The 16,788-nt window shown below is 35.2% G+C and overlaps 1 protein-coding gene and 1 pseudogene across 1 annotated transcript in view; both read left to right on the top strand.

Moving 5' to 3' along the window:
* Nucleotides 1-3,435: 3,435 nt before the first annotated feature.
* The window catches only part of LOC149769491 (uncharacterized), a 78,486-nt gene continuing 65,133 nt past the window's right edge, over nucleotides 3,436-16,788 (top strand). The window contains exons 1-2 of the mRNA XM_089949882.1: nucleotides 3,436-3,651; nucleotides 8,823-9,491. Of these exons, the coding sequence (XP_089806008.1) occupies nucleotides 8,888-9,491 (604 nt within the window). The 5' untranslated portion in view covers nucleotides 3,436-3,651; nucleotides 8,823-8,887. The remainder of the gene's footprint in view (nucleotides 3,652-8,822; nucleotides 9,492-16,788) is intronic.
* Nucleotides 4,296-6,199, top strand: LOC149769493 (uncharacterized; annotated as a pseudogene).

Genomic DNA, 16,788 nt, shown 5'->3' with positions numbered 1-16,788 from the left:
CAGTAAATGTTCCAAATGATTAAGTGACGAAAAGCAATAAGTCACATATGCTTCCATTTTGATTAGTTTCACAATGAACGTTTGAGAAGTAGAAACTTGGCATAATGAAAGTCGGAAATTAAGTTAAAAAATTAAAGGCCAGTAGCAGCAACATAGTAGAACTGAACTCATATAATGACATAACTGCTGTTAATGAATGAGACAAGGCCACGTGCGATTGGAGTTTGAGACACAGCTAAATTTCGATAGACTTAAAAAGTCAATGCAACCATGGTATTACGGAGTTAAAAATATTAACATCCAACAAAAATGTTTTGGTATGAACTTGTGCTGTGGCACGTAGTGGTAAGAAGGTCGTGGTTCTGAGCGCAGATGTATCGCTTCAAAGAATCGAGTTTAGGTACCTTAAATAGGAAACAGGTCTTGTGAGCAAGGATTTAGGAAATAAAGCTGCTAAATTGCAATACCTAAAGTTGAAGAAATGTGAAATGATATATATGGAGATATTGTGACGTGTACAGATGTGTAACAAACGAAATATATATGACTCAGGCTTTTACAAAGAGAAATATATAAATTGGTTCTGAGCACGAATGTAAAAATTGATAGGTACTTTATAGGTCAGATGCATGAATCTTTTGATGTAAGTGAAAGAACATGAAAAGCAGGAACAGTGTGAAGATTGTTGATTTATACCGGACACAGATTTTCAAATTTGCTATTAAAGATTTTACCTAGAGCATGGTATTTCATACATGAAGTCTTTTGGTTCACAGCGGGGATGTTATCATCGATGAAGTAAATATCCGTATTCTACATGTTATCGGCACATGATTGGGAAAAGGACGTGGATATATATGCATCAGTAAAGATCTTATTCATTTTGTCATTTGTTCTAAAAGATGTACGAGTATCAGAACTCTACTTTTCATAATTTTCATTCACCAGGAAATCTTGGTTCTAGGCACGGATGTTATAAGCGAACTTGCAGTAATGAACAGACTTTGGTCGACTGTTACCCTATATACCCTCGTGATACGATTTTTGTCTAAAATAAGGAATAGTCCTTTCATTTACTGGTGGTTAGTATCATATGGTTATTGTAAGAAATAGTTTAACTCATGTTTATTTTGGCACCGACTTGTGCTGTGACAGGCAGCAGTAAGAAGGTTGTGGTTCTGTGGTCAATGATTTAAGAATAAAGCTGCTAAATTATAATACTTAAAGATGAAGAGATGTTAGATGATATACATGGAGATAATGTGACTTGTACAGATGTGTAAGAAACGAAGTATATATGACTCAGATTTTTGCAAAGAGAAATATGTAAATTGGTTCTGAGCACGGATGCAAAAATTAATACGTCACTTCTTAGCTCAGGTGCATGAATCTTTGATGTAAGTGAAACAACATGAAACGCACGAACAGTTTGAAATTTGTTGATTTATACAGCACACACGATTTCAGATATCCTAACTATAGTTTGATAAAACATACGTGAAGCTGTTTAGGTTCCCAGCGGGGATTTTATCATTCATGACGTGAATGTCCGTATTCTACATGGAGATAAATTGACGTCTACAAAGGAGAAGGAAACCCAATATATATTAGTCATTTTCATAGAGAAATATACAAGTTGGTTCTGAGCAAGTATACTAAAACTCGAACGGTTGGTTGATGTGAAGGAAGCCCAACACATTTTACTTAGGCACATACAAACACAGATGTATAAGTTAGTTGTTTATACGGTTTCCAGAATTCATACGGTACTTCATAGCACATGTCCATACATCTTCCAAGGAACACGAAACAATAGAATTCCATGATATTCGTTGATTTCTGTACATTTGCAGACTAGACTATATTTATTATTGTATTGTAGAGAAATACGAATCTAGAGGCTGGTTTACAGTACGGATGCAAATATTCGAGTGGTATTATATTCACCACTTTAGTAGATACTACATGATAGAGTGAAAGCCCTTCGTGAAGTTACTAGGGTGATCATGGACACAGAATTTGAAAAAACTTAGGAATGATTTTGGCTATTGCTAGAAAATCTTTAATTGTTTTGGTTCCTGGTGAGAATGTTATGATCGCTGATGTAAATGCTTTGTATTCCACATATTCTGGGTACAAGATTAAAAAAAAGAAAGAAAAAAAACAGTCGTGAATTTTTATAGTGCTATAGGGATCTGATACTTTGACATTTCTTCTGAAACATTTTGAAACCAGTGGGGTTAGCTCGAGATGATGATGGTGTAAGGAAGCCTGCAAAACGATACATAATTACGTCTATTGTACTATGGGTTGTTTGTTCATTGTCAGTGTTTACCCATATTAATCGAGGATTCCAAAAGGTCCCTTAATTTCACCTAAAGTTTGTGCAGGCACAATACGTTCCGTAAGGTGCGGTAGCTCGTGCGCTTATTTAATTCCTATCGCGGGTGTATCTAAATGAGAGAGAGAGAGAGAGAGAGAGAGAGAGAGAGAGAGAGAGTTACTGTTGATGTCATATTTAGTAGAAATAATTTTTTGCTTACTAATGGAACATTTAACATGAACAATGATAGCTCCAAATTGAGGTTTAATATTTTGCAAACAAATTTTCTCTGTAAACGTAAGAAACATATGTGATGATTTTGTCATGTTGCATTGAAATATTAAATATGAGAGAGAGAGAGAGAGACAGAGAGAGAGAGAGAGAGAGATGTTTTCATATGCCTTCGCTTTAGCCGTGAGAAAAAAGAAGAAAAATCGCTTTGTATTACAGTACACCGTGCACGAAGAAATATTGTTATTTCACTTTACTTGAAGAGACAGAGGTAACATATTTATTATTTCTTTTGTTGTTCTAGTTCTTCTTCTTCGTACAATTGTTAATAAAGGGAAATTACTCTTGAATTGGTTTCCAGCATGGATGTTTGGCAGTGGTTTGAAATTACATCACAATTAATACTTCCAGTTCAGTACCCCACGAATGTAGTTCTAGTCTATTTTTAGAACATTTTTCCTCTCTCATTTTGGTGGTGATAGAAGAGTTTTATTTATGCATTTTTGGTAGGGATTTAAAGGTAACTGTTTATTCTTGATAATATGAGCTCAGGATGTTGTTGTCTGTATGTATTTTGGCGACAGTGCACAGTGAGTAATAAGGCCTTGGTGATGATCCGGAAGTGAAATCTGTGTTCTGTTTACATGCTGTTATGTTGACAGTCAATCATCTAAAAAAAGAGCAGGTCAACCTTTGACAAGAACTTCACCGTGAAGTCATCTTTGAAGGTATTTTAGATTAACATATGATTTGTATTGATTGTCACACAGTGGAAAGGTCAGTACTGACAAACAAATGTAGAGAACATATAGTAAAATTAATTGTGTACTATGTCTGTTTAGCTGTGGACTTCCGGTTCTTCTTGCGGATGTGCACTGCAAGACACAGTTGGGTTGGTTGATGTTTTTAAAGTCGGATCATCCACTTGCGGTTTCATGGAATAAATGCACCATAATGTTTTATGATGCACTTACGTCTCCATAATAGCGAATTTGTTTTATGTATAGGATAATTATAAGTAGACATTAACTTAAAGCCTTGTGCAAGAAGACTGTTTTTCGTGTTATAGCAAACGTGTGGAAATCGAAAGTGAGAAAGTAAGTATTCATTTTGTATAGTTTGCACAGATTAATATCGATATATTTATACAAGTTATTATTCCTGTTGATATAACATTTGGGTGTTGCCGTTTAGTTTGAAGGTACCTTGTCGTAATGTGTTTCTATTTTTTTAAATTTTTTTTTAAAAGTTAACCTCAAGTTGGGGTGATGTAGCTGAATGTATCATGTGCATATAAACTCGTACGATATAACTGAAGTGAACTTAAATCCTCTCAAGCTAAGATTGATCCTCACAGAAATGAAAAACTGAAATTAAAAAACAAGCAGCTTCAGACGTCTGTAAAGACATTAGGTAGAAAGTGCAACTCTCAAAATTGGTGTCAAGATAATATTGAATTAAAAGCAGCTTGAAAAGGAGAAAGTGATTGGACAAAGTAACAGTTCTGAAACTGATTACTTGCTTGAGGAAAACAATAGATTAAGACTAGATTTATCATACACAGAGGCACTGCTGAAAGATAGTGACAGTGATGAAATTATTACCTTTGACACAGAAAACAATATTTTTTCAGCTGACTTAGTTATGTGTGATGAACCTTCTGACTGAGGGTTTTGGTGTTCATCATGTGAATAATGTTTTAACATATGTTGCTAGACTGTTTGGTTAAAGTTTCACAAGGATGTCTAATTCAGTTTCGACTATAAACAGAATTGGAGATGAAAGGGCTAGTATTTCTTATATACACATAAATGAAAACCTGAGTGAGGATGATAATACCTGTCTAATGTCGGATGAGATGAAAAAACATGGAGACTGCTATGAAGTTTTCGCATTAAGAGATTCCAAAGAGAAAGAGTGGATACTAGGTCTTAAAAATATGCACAACAAAGCCTCAGAAACATGTTTACAAACTTTGAAAAATATATTCAGTGACATCAGTGAGACCACAAATACAAACAGTGGGAAAGAAATTTTGGTGAAAATCAAAAACACTATATCAGACAGAGCGGCCATTGAGAAGAAATTTCATGCACTTCTCGAGGATTACCACCAAGAACTTCTCCCGTTGATGTATTCCAACTGGGACTCATTGTCATCACCAGATAAAGAACAACTGTCAAGAATGAATAATTTTTACTGTGGACTACATATTCTCGTAAATTTTGCTGAGGTAGCAGATCATGTAGTTAGAGATTTTTGAAAAATTTGTGAAAGATAGTCCCATGGGTGCAGAAGCACATTCCGAGACAGCGAGATATGCTAGGAGTAATGAAAGTGGAACTGTGCGTTTAATATGAACATCAGCCAAATGTCTGACTAGAGGAGATGACGCAAAAAGTGGGTGTTACGTGGATTTTAAGACATTTTTGAACCAGAAGGATGAGGACGAAGACTCCCATCAACTTTTGGTCCCATTTCGGGAAAACCGGTTCAACATACTTTTCTATGATGCAGAAGTAGTGTTTTACTTATCCAGTTTAATTCAGGAATTTTTTGACTAAGTTTGTTTTCCTGCAAATCTATTTCATAAAGCTGTTTCATATGATGTACATGAACCTTTGTTTCTGTTGATGTGTAAAGCTTTAGGATTCTGCTCAAAACTCATCACTGCTCCATTTTGGAGAGCTCTAGAAAGCAACTGTTCTCTTCAGGAAGCTAGTAGCCTGTATCGATGTTTATTCTTTTTTCTAGAAAGAGTTAAAGAGGACTCCACTGATTTCATGTGTGGAAATGATGTTCCTTTCCCAGAACAGTTGCATAGAGATGAAATGTTCGATAGATTGATGCAAGCTGATTCATTTGATCAGCAAACATCTCTTGCAGATATGTTGATTATGGTTTTCACTCTTGCAGAAAGCATATAGTGATCATTTGCTGGGAGGAAAACACAGGACAGTGCATGAAACTATGCAGACTGAAATGAAGTCAGTGCCAAGGCACAACAAATTCCCAGAGAGAATTTTTGCTTTTTTGGATGCTCTCGGTTTCGTCCAGCTGAATCAACTTTATGTAATGACTCTCATATTATGTTTGCCCTCAATAAAACAGGTGAATGGCTCAGCTCTTTGTCAGAGACAGAAAGACTTAGAGTATCTGAATACTGCCAGAAGTAAAGGGCGACAGTTGAGAGAGAAGTACAAGGCAAGAATAAAGGAAGTAGAGCAGACTCGTAGAGAAATCCTGAGACAGAAGAGACAAGTATTAGAGAAAAAAGCACATAAAGAGTATTTACGTCGAGAAGAAATCACTAACAACATACTTTATTATGGACTGGAATCTATTACATCAGATTCGAAGAAGAGGAAAGCCTTGAAAGCCCAACTCCAGTTCAGACAGGTTGATCTTGGGCAGCAGCATCCAGACAAGAAAGTTTTCCAGTTGAGTGAAAAGGGAGAGCCATATAGTATTAAAAAGCTAACTGAAAATGTGACAACATTTATTAAGAGTGTTTTAAAATTTGTGAACTCTTCACAGGATAACATTTTTATTTTTAAACGTGTTATCCACTACCAACTAGAGAATGACATTCATAGACCATTCTATGGCAGAGTTATTTCCACTGCGCCAGGTTACCCAGCATGATTTAATGTGACATATGACAATGATATTGCTGTGTATGTTTACAGACTTGCAGAGGACTATGCAGCTGGTGATCTAGAGATAGTTGTTTAAAGCCCTAATGCTGCCGTTTTTCATAAAATTTCACCAAACTTCCAATTTAACTCAGGCTTGGAAGGAAGGAAATGATTTGTTACCAAAGCTTTCTGACATAAAGCATTATTTGATGAAGCTGTTAGGTTTAAACAATGTTCAGATATTCATTTCAGTCAAAAAAAGTTGATTGTAACCCTCATTTTTGTCAGCAGTGCTCCAAAGGTAAAGCTGTGATACAGTTGACAAAGTATGTAGTGAATAATATAATAATAACAGTCGCACTTGGCACACATATTTATGCAAGATAGAATTGAGAGGCAAGCCCGGTGTTTATTTAAAGTGTATTTGAGAAGAAAAAGCATACACTAGACAAAAATAAAACTCCAGTGAATACTTCTGATCATCTGGTGCTTTGGAATACTTTGAAGGTTGAACTTGACTGCAGACAAACTGACATGTCGTGATCTTTGCTTATAATGTTTGCAATGGTGACATATCAATTCTTTTGTTTCAGCATTTGAATGAAATCAGTTGACCCATGGATGTGGTTAATCAACATTGGATTAATTCGTACACATGGAAATGCTCGGGGTTTTCTGAATAATTCATACACGTGGTATCTGAAACATTGATATTATCTGGTTGTAATGGAAACCAATGATGTTTAGGACCAATATATGTCAAGATTCATTATTGTTCAGATGGTTTGGAATATACTACTTTTCACAAGCAATGACAGCATTGGAGCTTTAAGGTGGAATATTGCCAAACTATTGCACTGCAGTATACACACAATAATGTTTTCCAGTTCAGTGACAAAGGAAAATAATATAGTATTCAAACGTTGATTAAATTTCTGAACAATTTGAACAGGAGTAGATTACAATCTGTAAACTATTTCCTGGATAATATTTTCATTGGTAAATCCTGTGTGCAAGGTTACATAGAATAGTTCATGTAACAGATGACAATGATATTGTTATGTACATACTTGCAGAGGACTATGCTGCTTTCGATCGAAAAATAGCAGTTGAAGGTAGAAAAGTGCAAATTTAATGCCAGCTTGTGCGTGATCCAGCATGAGGGAAGTGCAAAAAAAATAAAATATTTTTGCATATATGTCACGATTTACTATGTGTTACTAAGCGTCTCTCGGTGCTTTGTCCAAAAACAGTATGGCGGCAGCCAGGTACAATGATGTTATGGTCTATTTTTAGCACAAGGTAGATTTAAGTGCAAGCGCCGTAGGGGAGAGCTGTGCATGACCCTCTGTTAAATGAACAGTAGACCCACTAGAGGTTAGCAAAGACTGATTTAGGGTACTAGTGGTATGCAAAATATTCTGATTGTTTCCATAATAACTTGTTTCAGAATAAATTTCTGCAGCTAGGAGATGAAAATTAGTTTCTGTCCATTCTTTATAGTTAGGCCTCTGAATAAGTAAAGTATTTGTGGAACAATACAGTCACTAACTTTGTAGGACTGCAGAGTTTTTGGTGAATTCAGAATTTTGAAGATCAAGCCATTATACTTGTTATCAGTTCCTTGACCATATCTTGAGGTCAGCTTGTTCTGCCATTTTGATAAAAGGTTTATATCACAAACAGTTATAGAGTCTGTGTTGTACTTTAGACTGTAATTATCACCATCAATATTTGACATTTGTTTTGTGGGACTAGTGTAAATGTCACTTTTAGAGAATCCTAAGAAGCTGCTGCCTTCTAGTGAGGTATCTTGAATCAAATACAATAGATTGATAGTCTTCCATGGTAAAAGTTTAAAAACAAAGTGTTATTTCTTTAGGATCTGTTATTATATTTCAAACAGAGTTGGGCTGAATGTAATTGACCACAAGAACAGAAATCTTCCATTTATTCTAATACATCGATTTCCAAGAGATTTCTGGTTAACCTAATGCCTACCGGTAGTTGTGTTAGAAACATCGTTTTTCATTGGCAGTTTCGCTTGTGCATGAGCAGAAGGGTAAAAGTTAAAGTTGTTTTTTTTTTGCTTAACGGACCCATCATTTTTGTATCCAGACCACTCTTTATTCCAAATGCCCATCTTATCCTACTTTTTGCAAAGGTTCGCCAGTCTGTGTGCAGTTCGGACTGGTTTGCCTTAGAGCTGAGGCCAAAAAGTCTAAAATCCAGACACAAAATTGGATTCTGACCATGGTCAAATTTTGGGTGGAAAAAAAATCAGATAAAAAAGTACGTTTTTCACTCTATATTTTGTATCATTGTAGAGCTACATCTGTCTGCCTTTCTATAAATACCACCACTTTAGTGTCTCTTAAATGACCTTGATGCTACAGAGCTTGGAAGTAGGCTACTACCTCCTGACATGTAAACGAGGCACCAGGGGTTAATGAGTTAAATTGCTTTAAAAAAATATATGACTTGTGTCCATATGGGAAGATGCCTGTGGCAACTTGACAAGACATCCATTTTCCTGTTTTTCTTGGAAGTTTATAATGATTTTCAATTATATTTGTAATATATAATTTTGTGTGATGAACTAATTTTTGCCATTCTATTCTTGTTTCAAGCAGAGTTTGTGGTTGTGAAGCAGTAGATCTCATCCATTTATAACCAGCAATAAGGAATACAGAGTATGATGCTTATCATGGCTACATCAAGCATACCACCAGAAGCGACTAATTTTGCTCGCCTGTGTTATGCAGTTAATAAAGTATGTGCTGAATGCTTCAGAGATATTTTGAAGTGTTCTTTTCCACGTGGACACAGTGACATAAATAGTGCAATTATGGCCAACAAAGGTCTACTTAAGAAAATTCTTAGACAAAATCAAGTCTTAGTGCTATTTGCCCCAAATCAACTGAATCCAAGTGTTTCTCTCTCAGATGCTGATGTGTCAATACTTTATGTTCTCATTCGGAATATTAGTTCTGTGTTGCCTCCAAAGACAGGATGGGGTTGTATAGTCCCCTCTTATCCTCGAGATACCTCCATTGGTGCCAACGTAGAGAGACTTCATATCATGCGAAACAACCTGTCTCACATGGTACCTGAAATACCAGATGTGGATTTCAAGAATTATTGGAGTGACATGAGGATGTGCCTTGTGGACATCGACACTGTTTTTAAAAGCACAAAATACCAGCAAGATTTGGATTTATTGCAAACAGCTGATATGGATCCAGACTTTGCCAACAGAGAAATAACCAAATTCTTCAGTGCTGTACAAGATATTAAAGGTAAGAGACCTTTGTATGTAATGAATGGAATGATAGATGAGCAATACATATCTTTTTATTGACATTACAAAATGTACATCTAAAAATGATGTGCTTAATCCATGCATTGAGAAAAACTTTAAAAGTAGCCAGCAATCATACATTAGCTGTATCTATTTCAAATACATATGTCTGAAGCTTCAACAGAGAGAAAGAGAGAAAGACTGAGAATGGGATGGTATGGCATCTACAGTTCTATATTCTATCAGTCATGTAATGGAAAAATATAGACATACTTGTCAATATATATATATATATATATGTGCATATTTCCCTTCATTGTTCCATCAAGATACTTTCTTACTGTCAGATGGACAAATTGACCAATACATACATATATACATATATGCATGCATACACACATACACCCACACATACATACATACATACATACATACATACATACAGGGGTACAACCAAAGCAACTTAATTTTGTCTGAGTTTCCCATTAGTATTACATGACTGTTGTTCTCTGATAAATATGCTCATATTTTCATGTTGCAAGAAAAGATGCATAGTGCTACCATCTACGTAAATTTCACTAATTGTGAAAACAAAATAAACATAATTCCCTAGGTGTTATAAATAAATCAATATATATATATATATATATATATATATATATATATATATATATATATATATATATATATATATATATATATATATATATATATATTGTTATGTATATGTAATTTAAATTTGTTATTATTAAATGTTTTTTTATATTATTCCATTACATGTTATTGTAATGTAATATTGTTTACTGGATATGATATTGTCCAGAAAAGAGTCCAGTTCTGTTTGACCCGACTGATTTTTAAAATTTTTTTTTCATTTTCGATGTAAACAACTAATAATAGAAACATTGTAACTAGTTGCTGACCTTGTTTCAAAATCAGTGACAGTTTTAAAAAACAAGTTTTATTTTATTTTTGTATTATCCTTCTCAAAGTAAGAATCATTAAGTTGAGTCAAGGTCATACCTGGACTATGTGACATCAAACATGTGTTAATTAATAAACAAACCTCTATTTTTTCCAGAAGGATGAACTCTTGACCCCCATCTGGGAATCTGTTTTGTGTTTTAGTTATTCTTATAACTGATGTTATTATAAGAATTCTGACCACTCCGGTGGCCTAGTGGTTAGAGTGTCCACCTCGGATGCGAGAGGTTGTGGGTTCGATCCCCAACTAAGTCATACCAAAGACTTACAAAAATGGTACTAACAGATGCCTCGCTTGGCGCTCATCATTAAGAGTTTAGTGTTAGGATTGGTCGGCCTGGTGTCAGGATAATGTGACTGGGTGGGACACCATGCTACATGTCTACGGCATGATGCCCCAGTGCTAGACATCACTATAAACTGCCACACTGCAGACATCGTAGTGATAGGACTGAAAATTTTTAAAGCTATGTTAAAAATCCAAATCACAAACACAAACAAACAAACATTAAAAGAATTTGGGGCTGAATTTTTAATTTTCTTCAAATTACTGAATTCAATTGATTCTTTTCCCAAGAAATACAAAATTGCTCTGATAATTCTTGGACAAAAAATTTACTGGAATTTATACGGAATTCAAAAACTGGTATAATATTTTCTGTTATTCAACAATAGACTGTTGACACATCAGTACAATGCTGACTGTTACAGGTGTCATTGCCTTCCAGTTTGGATTTTCATCGGGATTTGAACTGTGATTCACTTAGGACTTTTCATTGATAGGACTTCTGTGTTTTAATTCTTGGATTACAATTTGGATTTAATTCGCAATACCGTAAGATTTTTTCTTATTTTTTTACTTTGTAGTCTAGGGAAAAAATATTTGTTAAATATTACAAAGCTTGTTGCCTTCACTCTTTTCTGTTACCATTTTTTTTATGAGCATAGACTCGTAACATAAAATTGGGCTGCTCGTCCTTGGGATATATGAAGTTTTTGAAGTTTTAAAATCCAAAGTATTATTTCACATTTTAGAAATCTTTAGTGAAATCAACAGGCTTTTTACAATGTCACCAAAAGTGGAGATTTTTCTTTCAAATCCTACCCAGGAACAGTTAGATTTCTTGAATAAAGGTGAATTGCTTCAACTTGCCAGAAAATGTATAAGCTTCTTTAATGAAGCAAGAAGAAAAAAATATTTTGGTCCAATATTTGGTGGAAAAGAATGTTTTGGATAAAAGTGCTTTGGTTTTGATCAGTAAAGTCTGTATCAGACTCTAACATGAAAGTAAAGGAATTAAAATTAAAATACAAGATGGAATTAGAGTTAAGAAAGCTTGAACTTCAGAAAGAAGAAAAACAAATGCAGTTGCAATTTAAGAAAGAGGAGAGAGAGACAGAAGGAAGAGAAACAAATACAGTTGCAATTGGAGAAAGAGGGGAAGGAGAGAGAGACAGAAGTGAATGCAAAGAGAGAAGGAAGAAAGGGAATATCAGTTTAGATTAAGAGAATTAGAGCTGGAAAATGAAAAGCACATTCCCACTTTGGATACAAATTCAAGTTTTGATGTTACTCAGAATATTAGGTTTAAATGTCCTACATTAGAGAAAAAGAAGTTGATAAATATTTTCCTTATTTTGAAAAAAATTGCTGAAAAATTGAAGTGGTCAAAGAAGCATTGGACTCAATTATTACAGTGTGCACTTTTTGGAAAGCCCGAGATATCTATTCATCCCAGTCAGCAAAGTGCCGACTATGATCTGCTTAAGGAATGCATCTTAAAGGGTTATGAGTTAGTCTCTGAGGCTTATCGACAATCAGGAACTATAAAAAAAAACGCTGGACAAACTCTTGTCGAATTTGCAAGAGAAAAAGAGCAGTTATTTGATAGACGGTGCTTAGCCAAGAAAGTTGACCAAGAATATGAAAATCTAACACAACTCGTAGTGCTTGAATAGTTCAAGAATTGTGTCCATAGTGACATTAAGATTTGTCTTGATGAGCATAAGGTCGAAACCTAGGAAAATGCTGCTTGTACTGCTGACAATTATTCCTTAGCTCACAAAGTTTCTTTTGTAAATAAGTCTTCCACTTGGGTTTCGTCTGGTAAAAAGGTATTTCAGCTTAATATGAGCCCTTCCAAATTTCAATCTGGCACAACTTTTAGAAATCAAGTTTCTGATAAGAATGATCAGAAATCCTTATCTCTTCCCATGTGTACCTATTGAAAGAAGAAAGGATATAATATTTCTGATTGCTACATATTGAAAAATAGGATTGGAATCAAGACAGACCTATATGCTCTTATTTCTAAGAGATTAAGGTCATGGTCATGTATTGAAAGCAATACATTTGTTGGGTCTAATAAACCCCAGTCTGATTTTATTATGGAGAATTCTGAACCATTGCTGTCGAAGGGTTCTATATCACTCATGGGTGATACATAGCTGCCAACCCTCACGAATTTGGTGTGAATTTCACGACTTTTTCAGCGATTCACGAATTCACGCCGTAAGACAAAAATTCACGAAATTTTCGATCCTCAGTTATTTTAAATCTGTAATAAAATAACCGATTTCCCATTAAGCGCTAGTCATGATATTCGCAGTTGCCGAAACGGTCCGGTTCCGCTGGTCACGATATTAGTAGATGTACAGCCGATTAGTACAGTTGGCCCCGTCGCAAGCATTTTAGCCTATTTTAATCTATATGTATAAGAGTAGTTTTACAAATGATTTTGAGAGAAACTGGGGCCTAACCGGAAATTTGCTCCGTGCATGCCTCAAAACACTGATTCGAGTTACCGTTCAGCATCGCATGTAAGATTTTGAAAATGTCTTCACCGCCAAGGAAAAAGAAATGTGTTACTCAAAAAGTGAAGTTTAATTTGGAATATATCAAAAATTGGCCGTGCATTCCGCCATTAAACATTGATATTCATTCATGCTTTTGCACTCAGTGTGCCATAGCAGAGACGATGTGAGGAAGAATGTCGGTTGCAAAAAACACGTAGAAGTTGGGAAAATTAAGAATTCGCAGATTTCAGCTCTGGAATATTTTAAACCATTGGTGGAAGACCCGCAGGCTACCAACGCTTAAGCATTATTTGTGAGTTTTCTTGTGTCGAACACAATCTACCTTTATCAGCTAGAGACCATGCTAAACATTTGTTCTGACATATGTTCCCGGACTCGAAAATCGCTTCCAAATTTTCCTGTGGAAGAACCAAAAATGCTGCAGCTCCTGTGCATTCCTCACAGCAACAGTGACAGCGAAAGAGTATTTTCTTTAGTGAGGAAAAATAAGACTTTAAGGCCTCCTTAGCTGCAGAAAATTTGTCAGCAATTTTAGTCCCCAAGATCAACCAGCAGGCAAGAAGTCGGAACTGTTTAGAAAACAAATTTACGATCAAGCAGTTGAGGAAGTTCAAGTCTGCCACAGTATGATGTCTTGATAAATAAATATTTCTGCATATATATAGTTTTATTTTTATTTTGCGAACTTGATATAGTGTAGTATTGACGGTCGGAGTAGTCAGAGTGGATGGAGTTATTGTCATAGTATTATTCACGAATTCGTGTCCAAATTCACGACTTTTTATCCCTATTTTCACTAATTGTGAGCCTGGAAGGTTGGCAGCTATGGTGATATAGCCAATCCCATCCCTATTAAAATTTTAAGGGACACAGGAGCTTCTTAGAGTCTTTTATTATCGGGTACATTGCCTTTGTCTGAGAAGTCTTCTTCTAATGATAGTGTTTTTATTCAGGGAGTAGAGTGTGGCTTTGTTAATGTTCCTCTCCATTGTGTAAATTTGTCATCAGACTTAGTCTCAGGACCCGTGACAGTCAGCACAGTGTCTGTTTCACCCGTTAAGGGCATTCATTTATTACTAGGCAATGACCTAGCTGGAGACAAGGTTGTGGTTAATCCACTTGTAACTGACAAGCCTTGTTTGGATCAGAAAGCCAATCCTATAGATAAAAAAATTCATTGATTTATATCCAGCTTGTGCAGTTACTAGAACTATGGCAAAGAAAGCTCTTGAGAATGGTGTTGATCAGGAAAGTATTCTTTTGGCTGACACATGTATTGGTCAGGCTTTTGAGGAGGTCACTTTCACTCCTCGTTTGGATCAATCAAAAGGCATTGAGCTTCTTTTAACTACTCATTCTCTTTATTCTAATCAGGGTGACAAATGACAATCACTTGTCATTGAACAGGAAAAAGATCCTGAGATCTCCTGTTTGTTTCAAAGGGCCATTAGTGAAAATGAAGCCACATAAGTACCTGTTTGTTGTTTCATTAAAAATGGAATTGTTATGAGAAAATGGAGACCTCCCGAGGTACCTGCTGGTGACGAGTGGTCAGTGAACTATCAAATTGTAGTTCCAAAATCGTACAGACAAGAAGTTCTTAGTCTAGCCCATGAAACTCCTTTGGCTGGTCATTTAGGGATTAATAAGACTTATCTCAAGATCTTGAATCAATTCTATTGGCTACAAATTTAAAGTGATGTTGGTAAATACTGCAGATCTTGTCATACTTGTCAAATGGTTGGAAAACACAATCAGAAGATACCTAAGGCTCATCTGCAACCTATTCCTGCATCTGACGAACCATTTAACAGAATTATGTAGACTGTGTCGATCCCTTACCTAAGACCAAGTCAGGTAACCAATACTTGTTGACCATAATGTGTGCATCAACAAGATTCCTAGAGGCAACTCCTTTGAGGAATATTAAAACTAAAACAATAGTAAAATGTTTGATAAAGGTTTTTACTCAGTTTGGCCTTCCCAAATCTGTCCAGTTTGGTCAAGGGTCAAATTTTATGTCTGGAATTTACCAGCCAATGATGATTGAATTTGGCATTCTGCAATTCAAGTCAAAAGTGAAATTATGGTTGGACAGAACTATAATAGAGAGAACATTTGTGTCAGGTAATAGAGTTCTGTCTCTCTTGCTCATTCTTCAAAATTTTCTTCAGCCCTTACAAAGTTAAGAAGAAAATGAATGAGTTAAATTATAATATTAGTTCTTCTGGGATCTAAATTATAGGAGTACTAGTATATTGAAAGAGATAGCCAGATTAAACATGCAGTTAATTTAGTTGTACCTGTCCCACTCATTGAAGATATAAGTGAAGGAATATCATTGGATTCTACTTATATTGGAGTGACAAATCTTCAAAATTCAGAAATTATGAAAGATCTGGACCAGAAACTTTCACATTTGCAAGAGCAAGAAAGAAATGAACTTAAACAGTTATTATTTGAATATGAGCACTTATTAACAGATGTTCCTACAAGAATTTTTTTTTTTCTCTCATGATGTTGAAATTATAAATTCCACACCTGTGAAACAACACCCATACAGGATGAACTCCCTCAAACAGGAATACTTGAAAAAAGAAATTCAGTATTTGCTGGAGAATGATGTCATAGAGCCCAGTAAAAGAGACTGGAGTTCACCACGCATACTGATTATAGGAAGGTGAATAGTGTGACAAAAACAGATTCATTCATATAACCAAGAATAGATGACTGTATTGATAAGATCGGGAATGCCAAGTATGTCACCAAATTTGACCTTCTGAAAGGAGTTTAGCAAATTCCACTAATGGAAATAGCAAAGGAAATTTTGGCATTCGTGACTCCAGATGGACTTTACCAATATAAAGTAATGCCATTTGGGATGAAAGGGTCGCTAAGTACATTTTAATGTTTCATGAATATGATTACCTCTGGTCTAGACAATTGTGATGCTTACATCGATGATGTCATCATCTATAACAATGCCTGGAAAGAACATTTAGTGATAATTCTGAAATTTTTTGACAGACTCACAGATGCATGTTTGACAATTAATTTTTCTAAACGCGAGTTCTGCCGTGCTAGTATAACTTTTCTAGGACATATGTTGGGACATGGACAAGTTAAACCAATAGATGCTAATGTCAAGGCTATCTCTGAATTTCCCATGCCTGTTAATTAAAAGCAACTGATGCGATTTTTAGGTATGGCTGAATACTAAAAAAAAATTTCTCCAATTTTTTCATAATTGCTGAAATCCTGACAAATTTATTGAGTAAGAAAAACAAATTCCTTTTGACTGAAAAATGTCAGGAGGATTTGACAAGTTAAAAGCCATACTAAAAAGTGTGCCAGTTCTTACAGCTCCAACTTTCATCCAATCATTTAAACTGTCTGTTGATGCAAGTGATCTTGGGGTTGGAGCAGTGTTGATTCAAGAAGATGAAAATGGTATTGGTCATCCAGTGTGTTATTTTTCTAAAAAATTAAATAAG

The sequence above is a fragment of the Sinohyriopsis cumingii genome, unplaced genomic scaffold (assembly GCF_028554795.1).
Source record: "Sinohyriopsis cumingii isolate HCF-2022 unplaced genomic scaffold, ASM2855479v2 utg003676l, whole genome shotgun sequence".
NCBI lineage: Eukaryota > Metazoa > Mollusca > Bivalvia > Unionida > Unionidae > Sinohyriopsis > Sinohyriopsis cumingii.
This window is presented reverse-complemented; position numbering and strand designations above follow the sequence as displayed.